The sequence below is a fragment of the Pempheris klunzingeri genome, chromosome 18 (assembly GCF_042242105.1).
Source record: "Pempheris klunzingeri isolate RE-2024b chromosome 18, fPemKlu1.hap1, whole genome shotgun sequence".
In the NCBI taxonomy this organism is placed as follows: Eukaryota; Metazoa; Chordata; class Actinopteri; order Acropomatiformes; family Pempheridae; genus Pempheris; species Pempheris klunzingeri.
The window spans coordinates 12565885-12586234 of NC_092029.1; the positions used below are offsets into that span (position 1 = coordinate 12565885).

The window sequence follows — 20350 nt, forward strand, 5'->3', positions numbered from 1 at the left end:
CTCCAAAGTAATGTTAATGTTGCTCTGTGTCTGCTGGATGTGTAAATAGGCAACAGTTTGCCAACATAAGGTGAAGATATGTTACTTTTCTGTTTACAGGTTTTTCCACTTCCACCAAGTGGAATAAAATAAATTAAGTTCATGATCTCAATTCCATTTATAAGTTAATCTAAGTTATCTCTCCTCTTCACTGTATTTACGACATTTTGAATTATTATTATGTACTTCTTGTCACTGCATTGGAAGTTACAGATTTCAGCTTTAAGACGGAATATGAGCTGCTTCTCAGATATGTACACCAACTATCAGGACCTGACTGTGGAAACTATTCTCCAAACTATTTGGATGGCCCCAAGTTTCAGTGACGCATTTGACCCTGAATGTTGTCTCTGTGCCAAAACTTAGATCAAACATATGGACATTAGTAGGGCAATAATTTAAGAGTAATTTCAGGCCTAAAGCCAGAACAAACAGTCTGGTTTAAATGTCTCACTAATTAAAGCCACATTTATAGCGTCTGTATGCGTTCCAGACACCCCCCTCTCACTAGTCATCTTCTTTTCTCACATATGACTCTGGAGCTCAGATGCTTATCAGGGCTCAGAGATATTTAGAGATTCATGACAGGAGGGTCAGCAAACGGGGTGGATTTGTTATTTCAACCTATTTAGAGAGCCAGGCCCGTGGGGTCAAACGCTGGCCAGTGTGGCCTGATTATGATCGTGTCCTGGGGGGTCTTTCCTGTGACCAGGCTGTTGTTGTTGTTTGGCTCCGTTTGCTGTTCAAGTGTAGCAGCCGCACAGATGAAGGGATGGGGGTGATGAAAAACAGACAAATTGTGGGAGGTATAGAGACTTTGGGTTAAAGGGTTAGTGATGCACTGATGTAGGTAGAAGAGGACAACCTGGTTGCATCTGTTGTTCTAAAATGGCGGCTAACAGGTGTGTGACTCTGCGGCTTTAGGGTCACTCGGTCTGTTGGTTTTCTTTAACACACACAGACACGCACATACTTTAGTCTTAGCTTTTCATCCTTCTGCTGTTTTATTTGTCTAATTCAGTGTCCCTCAGGTTCTCTTCTCACGTGAACCTGAAATTAAATACAGATGACATTCATGCAAACAGACTGATGTGGTAAGAAGGAGTGGGCCACAGACCATATCATAGAATCTGTCTTTGCAAAATTAGTTTCCAACTAAGAGGTAATTTATACTTTTCAACTCTTCAAATCTCTGACAATATGAGTAACAACAAACAGCAATTTTGTGCCGCTTTCATGTAAATTAATAATTTTTATTAGTTATAACCAACATTTTGGGGCGAATGCAAATCAAGTTTGAAGTTTTCAAAAGCAAATAGCAAGTCAGTTGCAAGTCTCATGACCACTATAAATCGACACAGTATTTGATCTGTTGTGCTGTGTGGCTGCTGCGTTAGAAGTGTTTTATATAACCGAGTCGCCAAATCTTAATTGAGTCAAGTCTCAAGTTCTCATTTTGTGGCTTTAATCTGATTCTAGTCTTATGTCTACAGATTTGATTTGAACCATAAAACCGTAACAAGTCAAATGTAGTGATTGTAATTTATCCAGTTATTACTAATGATTAATTCAATCCTGATAAGTTGTCATGAATTGCAATTTTTGACTGTCAGACAAACACCAGACTGAATAGAGCTTCATCCATTAAAGATAAACTAACAGACTAATTGGCTGCCACACTTTAGGACACAAAGACATAATTCATACACATGGAGATTTTGTCTCCACACTTTTGCTTGTGTCTGAGTGGGTTGACAGTGGGTTGAGGGGTTGACAGATTTATTGTAACAGATGCCTCTCTTCCTGAACGCCACTATAAATAAAATCACATAGTCAAACCTGCTTTGTATATAGAGCAGAAGTGGATCTGTAATACATCTGGATATGACTTGATGTCAAATTCGCTCCAATCCAAATGTTTTTGAAATTTTACTGTGAATTTAGCTCAAACAAATTAGCCAAAAACTTGTTTATTATAAAAAGCATGATTTGAACAGAGACAGCCTTTATTATAATCCTTTAGTGATCCATGACTGATTCAACAGTGTTTCTCTATCTAACTTCAAACTGCTCTGAGCAGCACACACACACACACACACACGCACACAGAAGCACAGGTACCCACAGTCTGAGCACCTGAGCAGAGTTAAAGGATTGTGGAAACAGTGAGAGTACTCGTCGGGGTTCTTGTCAGGCTTTGATCTTTGGTATGTACTGAATGTGGGGGTCAGGGATAATAGATTGGGGGCTGGCAGGGGTGAAGAGACATGAAGGCAGAGGGAGGGAGAGGGAGAGGGAGACGGACATGATGGTCACACAGGCCCCTGAAACCTCCCGTTAGACCTAGGTGAAATATTTATTGGCAAATACCTCTTGCGGCTTGTTTTAGCCTGCTTAGAATAGTTTATTGGAGGAGTTTAATCATCAGGATTGCTCAGATGATGATGGTTCAGTTGGCAGTTGGAGCATGTTGAATATATTGGACTCTCTAGATTTTAATAATACAATTTACTGATACTTAATACTGTAGTTAAGTCACATATTGTTAGTTTAAAAACATTTTTGTAAATACACTTATTTGCCTTCTTGAATAGTTAGATTAGAAGATCTCATCTAGTCTGTGTGTATGATAACTATGAAGCTACAGCCAGCAGCAGGTTAGCTTAGCTTAGCTTAGCATAAAAACTAGAAACAGAGGGAAACAGCTAGCCTGGCCTTATCTAAAAGTAACAAAATCCACCTACCAGCAACTATAAAACTCACAAATGTATGTGTGATGCCCTGTTTGTTTAGTCTGTATAACAAGTTGTGGTGTTGGACTGTTTCCTCTGACTATTTTCTGGCTGGTTGCTGTGGCTGTGCTAAGCTAGGCTACGCTAACTAAGAACTGAGAATTGCTTCATATTTATCATTTGCAGACAAGCATGTCTCCTAAAATGTTTAACTACTCCTACAAGACCCTCTGGTGTCCAATCGACATCTCTCCGTTTTTCTTTTTGCTTCCTATAATCTGATGTATTTTCAGAGGACCAAGAGGAACATTTTTTTTAAACAGCAGATAATTTTGTCTGCTTGTAGCAGGAAATATAACAATGGTGTAAAATCTGTCAAAATTAGCTTGAATTCCCCTCTTTGAAAAATCGAGCAAGAGCCAGACACAATAAGGCCTGGACTCCAACGGGATGACTGACTGAACGTAAACATGCCATTAAAATTGAGTCCTTAGTGAAGGACTAGTCTCCCAGGAGTACATTCTTGCCATCGTTTTTCTCCTCACTCTCACTCTCTGTTTCTCATCTCCTCTCTCTTTCTATCTTCACATCTCTGCTTTTACCTCCCCTCACTCCTCCTCTCCTCAGCCTTTATCTTTCTGTTCTCCATCCTCCCAGTCGCCCCCTCCAATGGTCTCATTCTCCTTTCGTCTGCTCTGGGACTCTGTCCACACCTCAGAGGTCATGAGGTTAACTGTCACGAACAAACTACGACCCCACAGAGAGTCTTTAAGCCTGTTATCTCCTACTGCGACTTTGCTCGTGTGTTCATATGTTCATGTGGGAATAATCCAAACGTGATAGCTAGTGTTTCGAAGCAACAGCAGCAGTTTACTGAGACAGACTGTGACACTGGACTCTGTCTTTATATTTGTGCAGGGTTAGGGAAATTTAAAATCAGTATTCAACAATTAAGTGTACTCCTTGTCCATTTGTGCATGGTCAAAATACTGCCATTACACAGTGCTGGTGAGGATTTATGACTGCTGTCTCTGCTTCATCAGTATTGTACTCTGTTTGACAAGCCTCCTCTGTCTTATTTGAGTGGATCAGATTTAAGTAAAGGTCAGCAAAGCTGTTTTTGCATACTTAGTTCAGCCTCTTCTCTCTGAGACCTTGGTTTTAGATGTAATTTGCCAGCTGCGTCACCCTCTTCTTTTCCATTAACCCCCTTCCCCCTGCGTTCTGTGTTTGGTTTAAGGTATATAAATCTCTTCGGCTGGCCTTTGTGGAGTGATATAGGAGACAGCGGGTCGTCTCTCTCTCCAGGAGTGACTGAGTTTAGAGGTGTTGCCAAGAAGTAAATGAGAGAGGCAGTTCTGAGGAAATAAGAATCACAGATAAATTCAGGAAAGTGAAAGCAGAAAGAGTGGTAAAAAAGATCATAGGAAAATAGCAAAAATCTAATCTTTCCTCCAGTGCTGATCCTGCAATTGTTTGCCATTCTTAATGTTGACAATCAGATGGCAAGGATTTTAGGATAAAAGTAACAAATTAGACTTTAGACTTATTTTTTGTGATTAAAGGAGCACCAGAAACAATTCAACACTGACTTTCCTACGTGATGGCGAGATATGATCTATCTGTTTATATTTGTGAACGTTAAAGCACTCACTATGCAGGTTTTCTAGTCAAGAGATGGGGGGCGAGAACTGTGGGCTAGCGGTTTAGCTCTATGTCATAGAAACAGAGTACATGCTTTGAATAAATAGTTACATTAATACCTTAGGAATACCTGTAGGAAATGTAAAGTTTTTTTTATTTATTGTGCACAAGAAAATTATGAAAAATGAATTACTGATTTTGGTCTTTTCCAGCCTGATCCTTTAATGTGGATTTCTGGGATTTGTGATTTAATCCTTTAAGTTCCTTTAAGATTTAAGTTTCTGTCCAGTTCAGCTTTACCTGCCTGCTCATTGTACTTGCTAGTTGATTTGAGAGGTTGGATTAAAGTAACAATAGCAGCTATAAGTCTGAATGGTGACTCAGCAATTACAAAGTGGCACACAGGTCTGCTGGCTGTCAGACACCAAGTGCCTAATGGATGTGTAAACACTAAAGTGAAAGAGGCTGCGCAGAGGGAAGGAGGAAGATAAAATCGTCTTTTGTGAGTATAAGCCTCTTGTGATAAATGACGAGCACAAGAACAAATGAATAGAGTTGAAAAAGCTTATAGGAGAGGCAGGAGCAGGAGGAGTTGACTGGTACTTGGTCCTTGTGGTTTTATATAGTCAGTAAAAGGTTCCACCTATACATACTGTACACGTGTAAGCAAACATACATCCTCACGTTCAGGATGTATCTCTTGCACATGATGTCTCTCTATCTAATCTTGTTGAATATAGGCGCCAGAATGCTGCAAAATAGGAAAAGTAAATTCAATGAAATAAAACTGGCTGATCAAATGTCTTCCAATAAAGTAAATCAAATCAGATCACATTACTCAGAAAAACACACAGAAAACAAAACACTGTTTTTTCCACACTTTTGTTTTGTTCAGCAGATGTTTTGCTTTGTGACCATTCCTTTGTGCACTTTTTGTAGCGCGTCTAAGTCTGTCTTTAGGTCTTTGTGGCAGACCATGGTGACCAAGCAGACGTCAAAAAATGCACAACTGGCAGTGACACTTGAACATATTTTGTCTGGGAAATGAAAGGAATTTGGAGCAGCTCTGGCAACACTGAACCTATCAGTTTTTGGGTCAGTTCAGTGTCAGTTCACTGGAATGAAACTGCAGTTCTTATAATACCGGCACAGCCTTCACTCTCAAGCATTTCTGTACAGGTCGGACATGAAATCCTTCCTATGAGGTAAAGTCTTCTTCCTTTAACCGATCACATGAGAGTTGCTTAACACAAATATTGATCACTCTCTTCAGAAGAGCATTAAAACAAGTTTATAAGTTTAAACCTACCACCTGTGTCCAGTCCATCTTAGTCAAAACCTATCCCCTAAATTACCCACAACACAACACGACCGTTTTATTGGAGATTCTGCTATTTCAGGCTAGTAACAGCTAAGCAAATAGCTTTTTTCATTTCAAAACTTCTGGACTTTTGCGACAAGTGACATCAATTCAGGCAAGACATGACACGTCTGTGCATGTATTGGTGAATATAACTCTGGATAAGGCTACATTTTTACATAATAAATTAATAAATGGTTGTGTTATGGTTAAGGCTGGGCTACTAAAACACTTGGTAGAGGTCATGGAAAGATTGTGGTGATGGTTAATGCTGTGAAATCTTTACTTGAAGGTCTGCAATAGGACGCAAACTCCAGTCTGCATGAAAGTCCAACATGCCACACCCCAACGACCACACCCTTTCTTTCCACTTCACTATATGTAGGACACACCACTTCTGCTGTTGTGACTGAATATCAGTATTGGGTGTAAATTGTAAGGTGCAGAATCGTCCGATATGGACATAATTCCCCAGGGATCTGGGGTTGAGTTTACTCTTTTATATTATGACAGAAGAGGCTCAGTCATCCTCATCCTAAAAAGTCTCTGCCATAGCTCTTGAAGGATTTGCCCTGCGTCTAACAGTTGCTGCCGTGAGAATATGGCAGCAACATTTTTGACACCAAGAAGGAGTGGTATTTTGACAGGGTCAGAGGGGGCTTGTGAGGTAATTTAGGGAGAGAGGTGGTGAAAGGGTAACCATTTGGGGGAGGTGGCCTGAAATAAGAGGGCAGAGTCAGGTGTTGGGGGATCTGTGGAATTTTGGTGAAGAGGGCAAGGAATGCTGGGAATGCCAGTCATGAGGTAAACTAGGGGAGGGCGGGGTCGCTGCAGGTCTGGAGGTCAGCTGATGGCTCACACACTAAATCTGATCGGAGGTCCTGAGGGCTTTAAAAGGACTGAAATGACAAGACCATCCACCACCGTGTGAAAGCATTTGAACCAATGAGCTTTTTATATGTGAGGGTATATGTGCGGGTGTAAATGCTCCCAGTGCGCAATAATGATCTTCCCAGTACATCAAAAATGATTCGCCAACATGCAGATATAAGTGAATAGTGGAAGCATCACGTTTCACCAATAATCAAACACAGTCGCTTGCATATTGCTGATACATTTAGTCCTACAGATCTTTTACATGACTGGTTGGAATGGTTGGAAACACCAATCATATCATTGGGTCGTTTTCTCATCTGACAGTTCAATCTCAGCTATGCGATCAGATCATAATTTGCATTTTATGTTGCAGTATCCAGTATTTGTAATTTTTTCCTTCCTTTTTTTTTTTTTTTTTTTTTTACAAAGGAGGTGGGAGTCACACAACCTATGTGCTAATGGGGCAGCTGTGTTTGGCACACACTTACTTTAGTATTGTGTTCCTGGGTGGATCGCTAAAGGAACCATGTTAACTAACAACAATGTTCTCAATTTCTGTTTGCTGGCTGGGAGCACTTAGAAGGGGGCAAGCAGGGGCTAAGAGTGTTGTTGTATTAGTAGTTAGGGTTTCTGATTACATCTACAAGCAGTTATGACCACACTATTATCCAAGTCGCCTCATTTGATCTGGTTAGCAGATCAGAAGACAATGCAAACAAAATACGTTATTTGTGCATCAAAGAAATGACTTATGACAGTCCTTGGGATGAAATGGAGCTCAGGGGTCTGCCACATAATGAAGCTAAGTGTCTTTGGATGGTAGTTAAGTAGAAGTTTTACAGAAGAGAAGCAATTGTTTCCATTCTTATTGCCCCCTGTGACCTCCTGCAACACATTTCAACTTGAAAACGGTTTGCAAAGGGAGAGAGTTGGCTTTTCTTGTATTCCTCCTAGTTACGGCATCTTGTTGAGGACAGCCCTTCACCTGATGACCTGTCCTCCCTCCCTTCACTCCTCAAGACAGCTCTCACTTTCTTTTTCTCATCTTTTGGTACAATTCCCCCCACCTCCAACCTGTCCCAAGCAGAGTGTCTCCTCTGTGGTGTCATATTTCAGGGCTATCCTGGAGGACTTTGGGCTGGTGGGAATGTAGCCTGAGTTGTCCATTAGGTAGATTAGCAGCTCTGTGGGGAGGCTCTGGTTCCCTCTCCCCTGGCTGGGACAGACAAAGCTCTGGCCTGCCTGCCATTGTACGGCTGTCAGTTGGAGCTGGTTGCTACCAGAAAAAAACTCTGTTGGGACCCAGATCCACTGATAAGGTGCTGTGAGCCAGGCTCTGTCTTCTTTACATGTTAACACACTTAATGAAAAAATATCATTTAGTACGATTGCTATAAAGCTCTTTTCTGTTTGCCAACTTGCCACAGATTTGACCGCTGAACAAAATCATCTGACCCACCAACAGAGGAATGACTTTAACGAGATGCTGTGAATGTGACCTGATGTGACTTAACCCATTTTCAGTCCTTGACATGATGTTTTTGTCTTTTTAACGATAACTTTTACTGCCTGCTTATAAAACTATGTGTAACACTCTTTAATGATCTAATAAGGATCTAATCCTGGTAGGTCTGGTAGGCTGATTCACTGATCATAAAGCATGATGGGTCGGTTTCGATAAAGACATTTATTTGGTTGTTTGCATTATGGATTGTATCTATGGTGCAGAGTGCTGACAAACAAGTTTAGTGCTTTGGTGAAGGCTGTGCTTTGTCATGAATGCTTAAAAGAAATAGTTTGACATTTTTATATAAATACCCTTAGTCGCATTCTTGTTGCCAGATTAAATTATTGATATCTCATATCTATGTGTTAAGTATGGAGCAAGAGCCAGGACTGGGTTAGCTTAACGGTTAGCGTACTGTAGCATGATATCAGACTGGAAACAGGGAAACTAGCTTGGCACAGACTGAACAACCAACAACTTGTGAATTACTGAGTGTTATTTTTGGTAGGTGCATTTTTTAACTTTCCACTGTGCCAATCTAGCTGTTACCCTCTGTTTCCAGCCTCTATGCTAAGCTACTGTAAGCTAACCTCCTTCTGGCTTTAGCTCCCGACTTGATGGACAGATGTGAAGCTAACGACATGTTAGGTAGTGAGCTCTAGAGGTATTGTAGGCAGATTTTTTTCACCTTTGTACAGAGCCAGGCTAACTGTTCCCCCGTTTCCAGTCTTTATGCTAAGCTAGGCTAACATGCTGCTAGCTTCATGTGCACTATAGCTACTTTCATGAGATTGATATCAATCTTCTCGTAAAAAACGAACTCATAAAAAGTCAAACTATTTCACTATTCCTTAAAAGAAAACAAATCATACATAACTCATTTTTTAAAACCTCAAATACCACTTGACTCAGATTGTTGATTTTCTTTATGTCTTTTTCAGTCTTTGCAGAAAAATGGACAAATCTCCAGCATGACCAGCCTGAATGGACACTCAGAGGACAACACGCTGGCAGAAGGTGTGTGTTTATGTGTGTGTGCGTCTGTCTTGTCAGTACTGTTTATTTATAGTGTGTGGCTGTAGGTGATGTTTCTGAGCTCGGTGGGGTAAGTAGTGGCAGTGTTTGTGTGTGTTTGTGTCTGGGATTTTGTACTGTTTCTTCAGTGGTGGCAGGAGGTAAGCTTGTTTGTGTGGGGTCAGTTTTCAGTGTGTGTGTGTGTGTGTGCAGATTCTTGTCTGCAAATGTCTTCATGGCTCTGCAAGATCTAGTTGATCCTTAACTAATCCCTTTGTCAACACACAGGGGACACCTACATGGGCTTTTCACATAGGAGCCACACACACACTCACACACACCCATATACCCAACACACTCATTCTCTCTGTGTGTTTTTTGCTCACGACTCCTTAACTCATCAAGTGATTACACGTCAATTTTAACCCACATACATACACCCATTTTGTAAATATGTACTTGGTCTCAGTGTGATGCTGCGCTTCAAGACAGAAGATTTTGTACTCAGATCACATCCTCACTGGGGAGCAACTGCAGAAAAAGCACTTTAACTTTGTCCAAAAATTGAAAGAAAAAATACTTGTGTGAAAATGATTCTCCCAGAACGACTGCATGCCTTTGCACAGAGTCATTAAAGTTTGTCTTTTTGCAGTAGAAGGGAATGAGCACAGACGTAGACCTCATTTGTCTAATTGTTTAATGGACTAGTCAAAACATTGTTCCTATAAAGTGGAAATATTTAAATTAGACTGTCGGTGTTCACATGGGAGATACACAAAAGCACACAATGAACTTTTTTCTTTAACCACTAATCTGAGATAATCATTAACCAGGAATAAACTGGGTGAAACAGATTTCTTCCACTTAAATTAATATGACCACCAACCTGCTGCAAAGCTGTGTTTGTTTATTTTCTTTGCCATTTCTATCGTGTCTCCCTCAGTCTGGGAGGGCTGCAGGGGCCTGTACACCCTCCCTAAATATTTAGCAGGCCATGACCCGGGACTTGCACAAAGCAACCTGCGTATTTCATAATATGTTATGGCCCAGGGGAAGGGGTAACCTTATACTACTTAAAACACAGAGATATGTCACATACCACTCTGTCAAATAACCTATTTAATAAGCTATTTAATGAAGCGATTCTGTCCGTTTATAGAGTAACCCAATACCCCCTTCTGAGCAGAGATACAGAGTGTATGACTTGATACTGCACATAGACGAGTGCAGAGTAATTTGGCTGTTGAAATCATTGCTTCTGTGAACACTTACTGTAAGTTAATTAATAACTTAGAAAGATTTAGAATAGAAAAAGGGGGAACCACACATCCATCTTGTTGGGAATGCTTAGATCTTGTGCATTTATGCATACATAAATAGAAGCTGTAGACCATTTACTTTCATTATTCGCAAAACAAAGTCATATTGTCTTCTGGCCAATGTAATCAAACCTTTTGAACACAATAAAGATGGACTCTGTGTGCAGGTATACAGACCAAAATAACATGTTATATTCCTTTCCATTTTGTATGCAAGTCCATAAAATGATCGGATAAGATTTTCACCCGTTCCTCATCACTTGTGATGCCATCATTCTGCACACCAATTTTTTCTGCATTTCAAAGCTCACACATATCAACATATTTTTCATCTGAGATGATAATGCAGCACCGAGCTTATACTAAGGACTGAAAACAGGAGACAAACAACAGAAAACAACTGAAGTTGTGAAAATGCTTCAAGGCCACAGATTAAAGTAGCGCAGAGGAGTGAAAGGAAGTGAGATACACAATGGGGGAAAAAGAGAGACGATATGGGAGTGGAAGGTATGAAGGGGGTTCACATCCTAGCATCTTTCCACCTCTTGTGAACGCTGATAAAAACAGTAATGCATTGTGGGAGACAGGAAGAGGTGAGTAATCTCTCTGATAACGGCGAAAAAACAACAAAAGTCGGGCTGCAGATCAAAAGACTGACACATGAGCAAACACACACACACGTGCAAGCAGACACATATGCAAACCCACAACCATAATCTGCCACTATCAGGTATACCAGAGTGTTTACAGTGTGGTGAACAGCCCGGTGGTGAAACGCCACACTCCAAACACATCACACACCAACATGGATAACATGACCACTGGCCATCCTGTTTAGAATGAGACACTAAACTCGAACTTCCTTTACTCAAAAATCAATACCTGTTGGTTCTCTGCCCATTTTTGAGATCTCAACAGTAGGCAAGAATTAAATGATACTGGAAAAACTCCTAATATTGGATCCTGCTGCTGACTTTTAAGGGCATTTTTGTGGGGAAATCAGTCACTATAAGTATGATTTAGCAGGAATATACATTGCAACAAAAATATCGCACTCTATCATCTGTCATGGAATGTTTAATTACATTACTGAAAGTATTTGTTTAAAGTGGTATCAAAGTATGAGGATGGTGTGGAGTTACATTTTCCATTGCCTCTGTCTGCAGTCGACCCTTCAGTGATTAAAACACTGAATCTGGTGGTTCACACAAGGTGACTGTTCCTTTTAAATGGGATGTGGTAGTTGTATTTTGATTACTGAGAAATCCTTAGAAATGCAGGGCAGAAAATTCAGGTAAGAAATAAGCAGTCCATAAGTAGCTAAATCCAAGCTCAGTGTTGTTTCTGTTTGTTGTTACTTGGTCTGGTTTTGGTCTTTCAAACAGGAAATTTGTGGTTGCTGCTTCTTTCCTCCAATGAAAAGCCTTACGGACTTTATCTTGGGAGGCCCTCAGCTTAGCATTAACAAATTGTTTCAAATACTGTTTGAAAATCATTCTTATTAAAGTCTGTTTGAACCTCCTTTGGGTGCCAGATGGGCTGAGAAAGCCCAGACAGGAGGTCTGAGGCTGAAGTATGCAGAGTTTACCGGGTTATTAGACAAAAAGGAACTGAATAAATATTACATGGGAGGGTTTTGAGGGGTGCGCTCAAAAACATTTTTTTGCTAAAGAGAAGAGAGAGAGGCAGTAAAAAAGCTAGGAAGAGTAAAAATAGATAAGGATAAAGGGAAAGAAAGACACTGACACACACATACACACACAGTCGTTTATGAGTGATACAACCACACATTGGATCAGTCGGTAACAAAGTTCAACATCCTACAAATCTTATCAAAATTAGACATATTATAACTTCAGTTTTTGACAGAATGAAACCAGTCTCTCTCTAACTACATTTCTTTGTGTGTACAGCCGTAAATAATGTGTTATTATAGTAACCATGTTGATCTTTTCACATGTTAATCTCATTAGTAACAGTAAGATTTGTTGTGTGCTGTGTTCTCCACATAGATATGCATACAAGCCTGCATGTGTGTTTGGTTTGCTAGTTTCAGGGGTGTGTGCTCATGGGGTGCAGTGGGAGCCCAAAGACTGACATCATAGCTGATGTAATTCACTGGCCAGAGCGTTGATGGTCCCTCCCAGATGGCTCACAGGTTCTGAAGCTCGATGAAGTTTTCTGGAAGGCTTTAAAGAGCGAGAATGCTGACTGTGTGAGTGTGTTCGTGTGTTCACAGGAGTTTGTGTTTATTTGTAGGAAAGCTGGACATCATTCACAGGTCAAATTCTGCACGTGTGCTTGTTTCATCCTACTCAAGGGACCAGAAGGGTGTGGTTGATCACATTACATCTATTTATTGAATTCATTCATTTAGGCATGTGCAGGAATCCGTATCAGATACAGCACGTTGTCAGTCCAAAAGATGAACAGAGCATTTATTTTTGAAACTTCCTGTAACTCATTGTACTGTGTATTCGCTTGAGCGATTAATCAAACAGACTGATGGAAAATACATATTTTGATTAATTTGTTTATCAAGTAAAACTTCTCCAGTTCATGTTTTTGTCATATTATTAGAAACTGAATCTCTTTATGTTTTTCATCTCACAAAAACTTGAGGACACTTCAGGTTATGGGAACTTGTGATTGACACTCATTTTGACAGCTACTCACTGATCATATAATGGATGTATTAATCAATAATGGAAACAAGTAGTAGTTACAACCTGATACTGTACAATGTGATGAATCATACTGCATACTACATACTGAAGCAGTCAAAAAGTAAGGCAGATCCCAGGTGTGTCGTGGATTTTCAGAAATGATTCACTAGTATGTCTTTATGCCACATTTTTTGTGTTTTTGGTTGCAGGTGTTAACTTTTACGAGGTGACTGTACTGCAGTCTGTGCGTACTGTAGGTTTGTGTGTGTGTGTGTGTGTGTGTGTGTGTGGCCATGATTTAGTTCCAGGATGGCCTTACTCAGGCTCGGCTCGGGGGACCAACATATTCGTGTTGCCAAAATATTCATCATGCCTGTGGAAGGGACCTCTCCCTTCACTTAAGCTCTGTCTGATCTCTGCCAATAAGGCTTCACGTTGTACATCATAACACAATCCAGCCGCTGGATCGTTCCGCCTGGATTCTCGCCCATATTCCTTTTACATTCCAACTGACAACACTCATTACAGACAATGCTCTCTGTTAAGATGTTTATGTGCACCTTTTTCTACTGTACTCACTATGGGGAGAAATTCTTTTGTCCTTGGTTTGGGCTGCATTTGTGTTAACGCTGATCCATCAACTTGCTGCAAGATGTCACAATGATTTCTTCCCCTCAGAGAAAGGAAGTGATCCCAGAGGAAAGTGTTAGAGAGGCAGAGTTTTAGATTGGAGTGCTTAAAAGGCCCTCAGCCCCTCAAGATCCATCATTGTCCAGTCAGCACTTCAATTATGTACATCTGTGCGGCATGTTTTATTCAGTCATTTGTTATAAAGTGGGTGCTTTAAGGATACACTTAAGGGCAAGAGTGGATAGGAGAAGTCTATTAGAAAGCTGTCGTTTGTCAATTGCTGTCTCAGCTGATCAGGCAGAAGCCATGCTTTTCCTCCTGCTCAAATGTGGAGCTGTAGGTCGCCGCCAACAGAAACAACATCAACAACGTTGTAGCTGTTTAAACGAAACTTTAGTAAGTTCGAACAGATTGTCAGCAATAACCAGATCTGCTTATGGTCAGCTAATCAAAAGCCAAATCTCTCTACTAACTGCACTGTCAGAAATCACTGACGGCCAATTTCCCCATATACTAATGAATGACTTTCTCTACTGAGACATCATTCAGCAAACGTTGCCTTGATACATACCAAACTATTTGATGGCAATCTGTCCAACAGTTGTTGAGACATTTCAGTGCGGCCCAAAGTGATGGACAAACTGACCATGGTCCAAGTACTATGAATATAAATGTGCTCACTTAGCTCAGTTAGCGATTGAACCCAAACTTGACGCCACTTCCACGTAAACTGATGATTCTGTTTTGCTGTTTAGGTCAGTTTTGTTTGCATAATAAATAATATAATGATAATATAAAGGACTTTAAACTGGGAGCTTTTGAGCACAAATACAGCAGATGTTGTATTGTCTGATGGTGTGTTAGTGTTCATCATATAAAGCATATATACTGAATATATTGTATTCAAATCACCAGGTTAATAGTTTGTAGGGAGTGCATCCCTGTCACCACCAAATCATTTAAAACTCGACAGTCTTAGGAGTATAAAGAGGGCCTAAAATTACAGTAATAAGGTCAAACTCATGGTAGACTCCCACCAGGGTTCTCAGACCCCCCAGGACCCACTCGTCTCCGCAGGCACTCCTCTCTCATCTTTCCCGGCATCAGGGAACCTAATCTCCCTCCTCAACCCCTAACCTCCCCCAGGCACACGGAGGATTGAGAGAATGGACCAAGAATGCGACTGACTCCTCCTTCTCCTCCGTCTTTAATAACGTTATGGCCCCTGTTTCAATGCAGCAAGTATCCATAAACTATAATAAGTCATTTTTACCTTGCAATTAATGGCAAAATCTTCTTTAGGTGAGTGCCAGGAATGTGTCAGTGAGGTGAGGTTTTTCACTTGTTTCTGATGCAAGAATTAAGTGTAATCTTGGAGTTGAATACTCGATACTTTAGTGTTCTGCCTTGTTCCACCTTGTATTAAGTTACCAACACTGGTCTCTAGTAAAAGTCCCAAAACGAGCAAAATTGTTGTGGAAACAAGTGGATATACTCACTCCGTTGGCCATTTTCAGAAAAATTAGATTTAAACACTCAGTGAGATTAAATGACTTAAGATGAAAAATTTTTGAGTGTAGATCAAGCAGAAGTTAGTGGATCTCAGCCAAATCTTAATGTTAAACAGAGCTGCGCATGAGACTGAGGTAAGGAAGATGGATAAGTGGCCAGGAAGAGCATGGAGGATAAGAGCAATTGTGACGAATGTTTTGGGGAAAGTTCTCATGAAATACAGCTGGATGGGGAGTGGGAACATTTTCTTTTGGCACAGAGACAAGATGGGCCACTTTTTAGGTTGAGCAAGATCTTGGCATTTTCTTAGTAACATTATGTATTTGTTTGTTACCATCCTCTTTCTACTATTTGGTGCAAAGCTTTCATAGAGACTACCTTAGAACACACACACACACACACATTTGAAATGCACATTTCTGTGGATCAACACACACACCACAGACTACTAGTCTGTCTTTTTCATTCATCTCTTCACTTGTTCTGCTCATTTGTAAATGGGAACAATTTCCAAGGCCTTTTTAAGCTTTAGGAGGGGCCTCTTTAGATCTCCACTTCTCCATTTTTACAGTTCAGTCCGCACTCAAAGACAAGATGATGCATAACAACAACTGGAATGCCAAATTGCTGGTCCAGATATTTCAGGAATGCAAGTATAACAGATGGCAAAGGCAAGCTAAACATACCCCTCTGAGAAATGGTGCTCTTTGCCCAACTTTAAAAGCACTGTTTTTGTCTTGGGTTGTAGGACTTTAAGGGGACTACTAGGAAAACCAACAGTAACAAAAACACTCTTACTTGATCGCAAATTTGATTGTTTCCAATTGTGTGCAAGATAATAGTGATTTCTTTGGAACCAACACCTCACTTCCAATGCTGAAAACTGTAAATATGATCCTCCATTGTTTTTCAGCAAAAATAAACAAAAGATGGCCGTGAAACACTTCCATGAAATCTGAGACATGGCACCCACAGTGTTCATCTCATCACGCTACATCACATAATGTACAGACAGTCTCAGCAAGAAAAGGCGGAAGGGTTGTTTGACACACTGTGCGTAGTACAGAATGAAGGGTAATTCGAGGAAACGGGCAAAAGGAAAAGGAAGCAGTGATGTCAAGAAATGACTGTGTTTCCTATCCGACATTCTTATCCATCCCTCCGGCCCACACACAAACTAGAGGTGGGGTGGGGGCTCAAGAGGATAGAAGAGACAGAGGGGAAAGTGGTGGAGAGGGAGAAGGATTAAAGAGGAGTGGGGTGTGGATTCTGCAGATAAAAACGATGGTGTGAAAGGACTAAAACAGAATTATAAAATGGAGAAGAAAGGAGAGGTATTGAATGAAAAATCTCTCTGATCTCAGGCAGTTTCACGCATTCACGGCCCTCATTTCCCTTTCCTCCAATTATTTCGACATCATCCCATGAAGTTCTTGGAAGAGTAGGAGGCGTTTTCTTCTGTGCTGTCTGATGATGTCATTCACTTATTTGCAGGCAACAAAAAGTCCCTCCGCCCAGCGCCCCAACACCCCAACCCCCCATCCGCCAGACCATTCAAGATCCCTCCTCAAACATTCCTGAACTCAGGCACGTTTTCTGATGTATTGAGATATGTGGGGCGTCAGCCCCCCAGATTGTGCCCTGTGTTATCCTGACTTAACTGCAGTTTAGATACAATATACATTCATTTAGTGCTGTGATGGCAGCCTGTTTTGATTAAATTAGACTGTATCTAATGACAGTAGAGGAAGGAGAAAAAAAACAAACATTGAAAGTTAACTGTTAATATATTGTTTTATTTCCCCTGAAGCAGCTGTAAGGTCACTCCACTCTGACAGTATCAGCTAGTTTCTTTATGGGCGCACCATGCCAGATGTCTGGTGCATCAACTCACAACTACTTTGATCATTCAAATTAAAAAATGTCAAAATTCAGAGGTTCCATTAAGACATAAAATATCTCAATGGGCTCTGGTGACTTTTGATGGTTGTTTCTTGCTATTTGCAAACATTTTACTGTCGAAATGATTGATAATTATTAATATTTATATTGATCATTAGTTGTAGCCCCTCCTTGAATGTAAAATAAAGTTCTGTTGGTTTGCAGTGACAAGACCACATGGGCCTGTAGTAGTTAATCAGTTTTCGGAGAATGATAGTGGTCCATGGCATGTGTGCACATTAAGGCAGCACACAGATGCACTGGTTTGCAGGTTAAATTCAAAGATGGTTGTTGTGTTTTTGTTGGATTTGTTGAAGATAATTTTGAATGTCAGTATTGTCCTGTAACTCCGAGATGAACCATGTGGGTTCTTTACAACAGTATTTCCCACACTGCTCAGAGCAGCCTGAAGCTGCGCCTACATCAAAATCTTCCAGGATGTATGGACACCCAGGAATGTGACTGATGAGCATGAGTCATATGAAGGAAGTATGGAGGGAAAAGGAAGATGTGGGCTGATCCAAAAGGAGTACTCATCAAACCCTGAATTCCTTTTGGTCTGACTCACTGTCCACTCAGCATAATATACAATACTGTCATAGTAGTCATTATGTAGTATAGGACAGATAGTGGAATACCTACTAGATGACTCAGTGCAACAACAGAAGGCCTCACTGGTATGTCAGAATTAAGTTTTTAGGAAATGACTGTGGTGAAATGACTGAGTTTCACTCTTAACTGACTATTAATGCACAGATGGAATTAAATTACAACTTAAAACATCTAACTATGTTACAAAGACGTGAGAAAATAGCAGAAATGCCAGCCATGCATAGCCTAATTTGCTCTTTGCAAAAGAAAAGCTCTCTAACCTCTGTAATGTTTGATGATTCGTTTTATTATCTTCTGGAACTTTATCCTTGAAATATCTCATTAGATTTGTGTTTTCCTTCCCTCCCAGCTTCAACTCCGCTTTTCTCACTCCTGCTAGTGGTGATAAAAACCATGAAGCCTTCCATTCATGGGCATAGATTTTGGTGTTCACGGCTCTCTCAATTCAGCAGATCTAAAGAAACTCAGAGGAAGTGGTGTCGGATAAAGAGAAAATAAGATTTGCTTCGCCTCCATCTTGTCCAAGAGGTTTTCTTGATTGTCTTGTTTGTTGCCCATTGTCTTATTTGATTTTTAAGTTCCCTTGTTTGTTTGCAACATAAAAACTGAGAATATATGAAGTTTAAGTGCTTCAGGAAAAACTTAAAGTCAGAAAAGCGCACATAAATATTACACACGCTGATGGTTTTCCAGTTATATGCAAAAATCGTTACTGACTTTAGTGCCTGGAGGTGACACTTTGCCTGATTATTGCAACCATATCTTGATATCAATGGATGTCCCACAGTGTGTATACAATACCCACAATTAAAAGCATGCACATACACTCTTTTGGTGAGGGGGGCTTTCAGACGGTACTTGATTACCACTGTTATCACCCATTTGGGAGCCTTCTGGATGGAATTCACACATTCCTTTGGGACAATGCTGAAGTGTGACAGATCTGATTATACTGGTATTTACCTGAGGAGTTATCTGCATTCCTACTAGTCTCTCTCCCCCCTCAAACAAAAGCTGAATTAAATGTGTCTGTGTTGAAGTAATTGAGAGGGGCCTATTAACATTCACAGGGGGCAGGCAGCAACTCGATGGCCCCCCCATTCATGATTTGCGTTTAGGCCCATGGTATCAGACGGCGATATGTTTTGGGAGTTTTAGGACTGTACAAACTGTCACTGTTTGATTAAATTTGCTTTAAATAATTTGGTTTGAGAACATAGACTGGCTGGAAAACTAAACTGAATTAGGAACAAATTAAAAGTTGTGTAAGGGTGTTCTGCCAAAGTAAAATCCTTAAATTCCTCCTGGTTTGTCTTTCTCAACATTCCTCTACATGACTAGTGACATGAGCCATGAGATATGGGGGAGAGCCTGGTTGCCTGGAAAAGGGGAGTTGATGGGAAAAACCATGGGGTTGGTGCTTTAAAAAGTCTGTGATAAGCTGGCTCTCGAGGACACATATGGTTATTACGGCCAGAGAAGGAGACTGTAGACCCCCCCTCAAAAAAATAAAACTGTGCGTGAGTTTGGAGCTAGGAATTATGGGAGGGGGCTTGAACGGAGAATGAATATCTACAATGGTTGTTTTTTTTGGAGGGATGGGCACAACAAATGCCTCCTTGGAAGATCACATGATGAGCTCTAGTCAGCCCTGGTGGACGGTGAGGTCTGAGGGGAGGGTGAGTGGAAATGGAGGAGGAGGAGGTGGTGGAGGAGGAGGAGGAGGAGGGGGGCTCATTCAGAACAGCTGAAGAAAGGAGAGGGAGGTGGGAGGAAGAGGGAGGCAGGGGTGGTCCTAACATGACATGTGTGTCAGTCTGTTGAAATGTGTGTGGAGCCCTCTTTTCTGTTCATACTGACTGAGAAGTGCTGGAAGAGTGAGTGAGAGAGAGGAACACACTCCTGCCCACAGTTTACTGGTTAAAACAAACCCAAAGGAGAAAATCTTACACATTTTACTGAGTGTGCAGAGAAGTGAAGGAACTCAACAGATAGACCAGATAGACAATTTTAAAAAGATTTTTTAATCTAATCTAGTTTTTTGGTATCCTTTATATTTTTGTGTTTTTTTGTTTTTGCTATTTTCACTTGGAGAAAGGATTTTTGGACTTTTACCAATGCTTGGAACAATAACTCTAACAGGTAAGAACAATAGTTCAGTGTGGTCACACTGACTACCAAGTCCTCTTAAACTTTGCTAGAAATTTTACTGTGAAGTACCAATATAGTTTGCTAAGTTGAGCCATTGACAACATTCGTTGGTGGTTTCTCCTTGCATGAGTGAGTATGGCTGAAGGCATTGTTGTCCTGAGGGTGTGGTTAGTAGCATTGTGGTTTGTAGATGTCCCCGCACAGGCGAGTGATTCAAGTTGGAGATGCTTTGCTTTGGCCACTGCAGATTCTCACTGGGTAGAGAGGAAAATAATGTATAATACTATATATATATATAATATTGTACTTTCCTTATTTTGTTTACCTTAAGAATTAGAATTAAAACT

General features: G+C 40.6%; 1 protein-coding gene across 2 annotated transcripts in view; it reads left to right on the forward strand.

The window, feature by feature from the left end:
• The window catches only part of akap12b (A kinase (PRKA) anchor protein 12b), a 43986-nt gene that overhangs the window by 11434 nt on the left and 12202 nt on the right, over positions 1–20350 (forward strand). The window contains exon 2 of one of the 2 annotated variants that reach the window (XM_070849218.1): positions 9100–9175. In XM_070849218.1, the coding sequence (XP_070705319.1) occupies positions 9100–9175 (76 nt within the window). Of the gene's footprint in view, positions 1–9099; positions 9176–19726; positions 19995–20350 lie in introns of those variants that run through there. The other variant, XM_070849219.1, reaches the window with a different exon arrangement.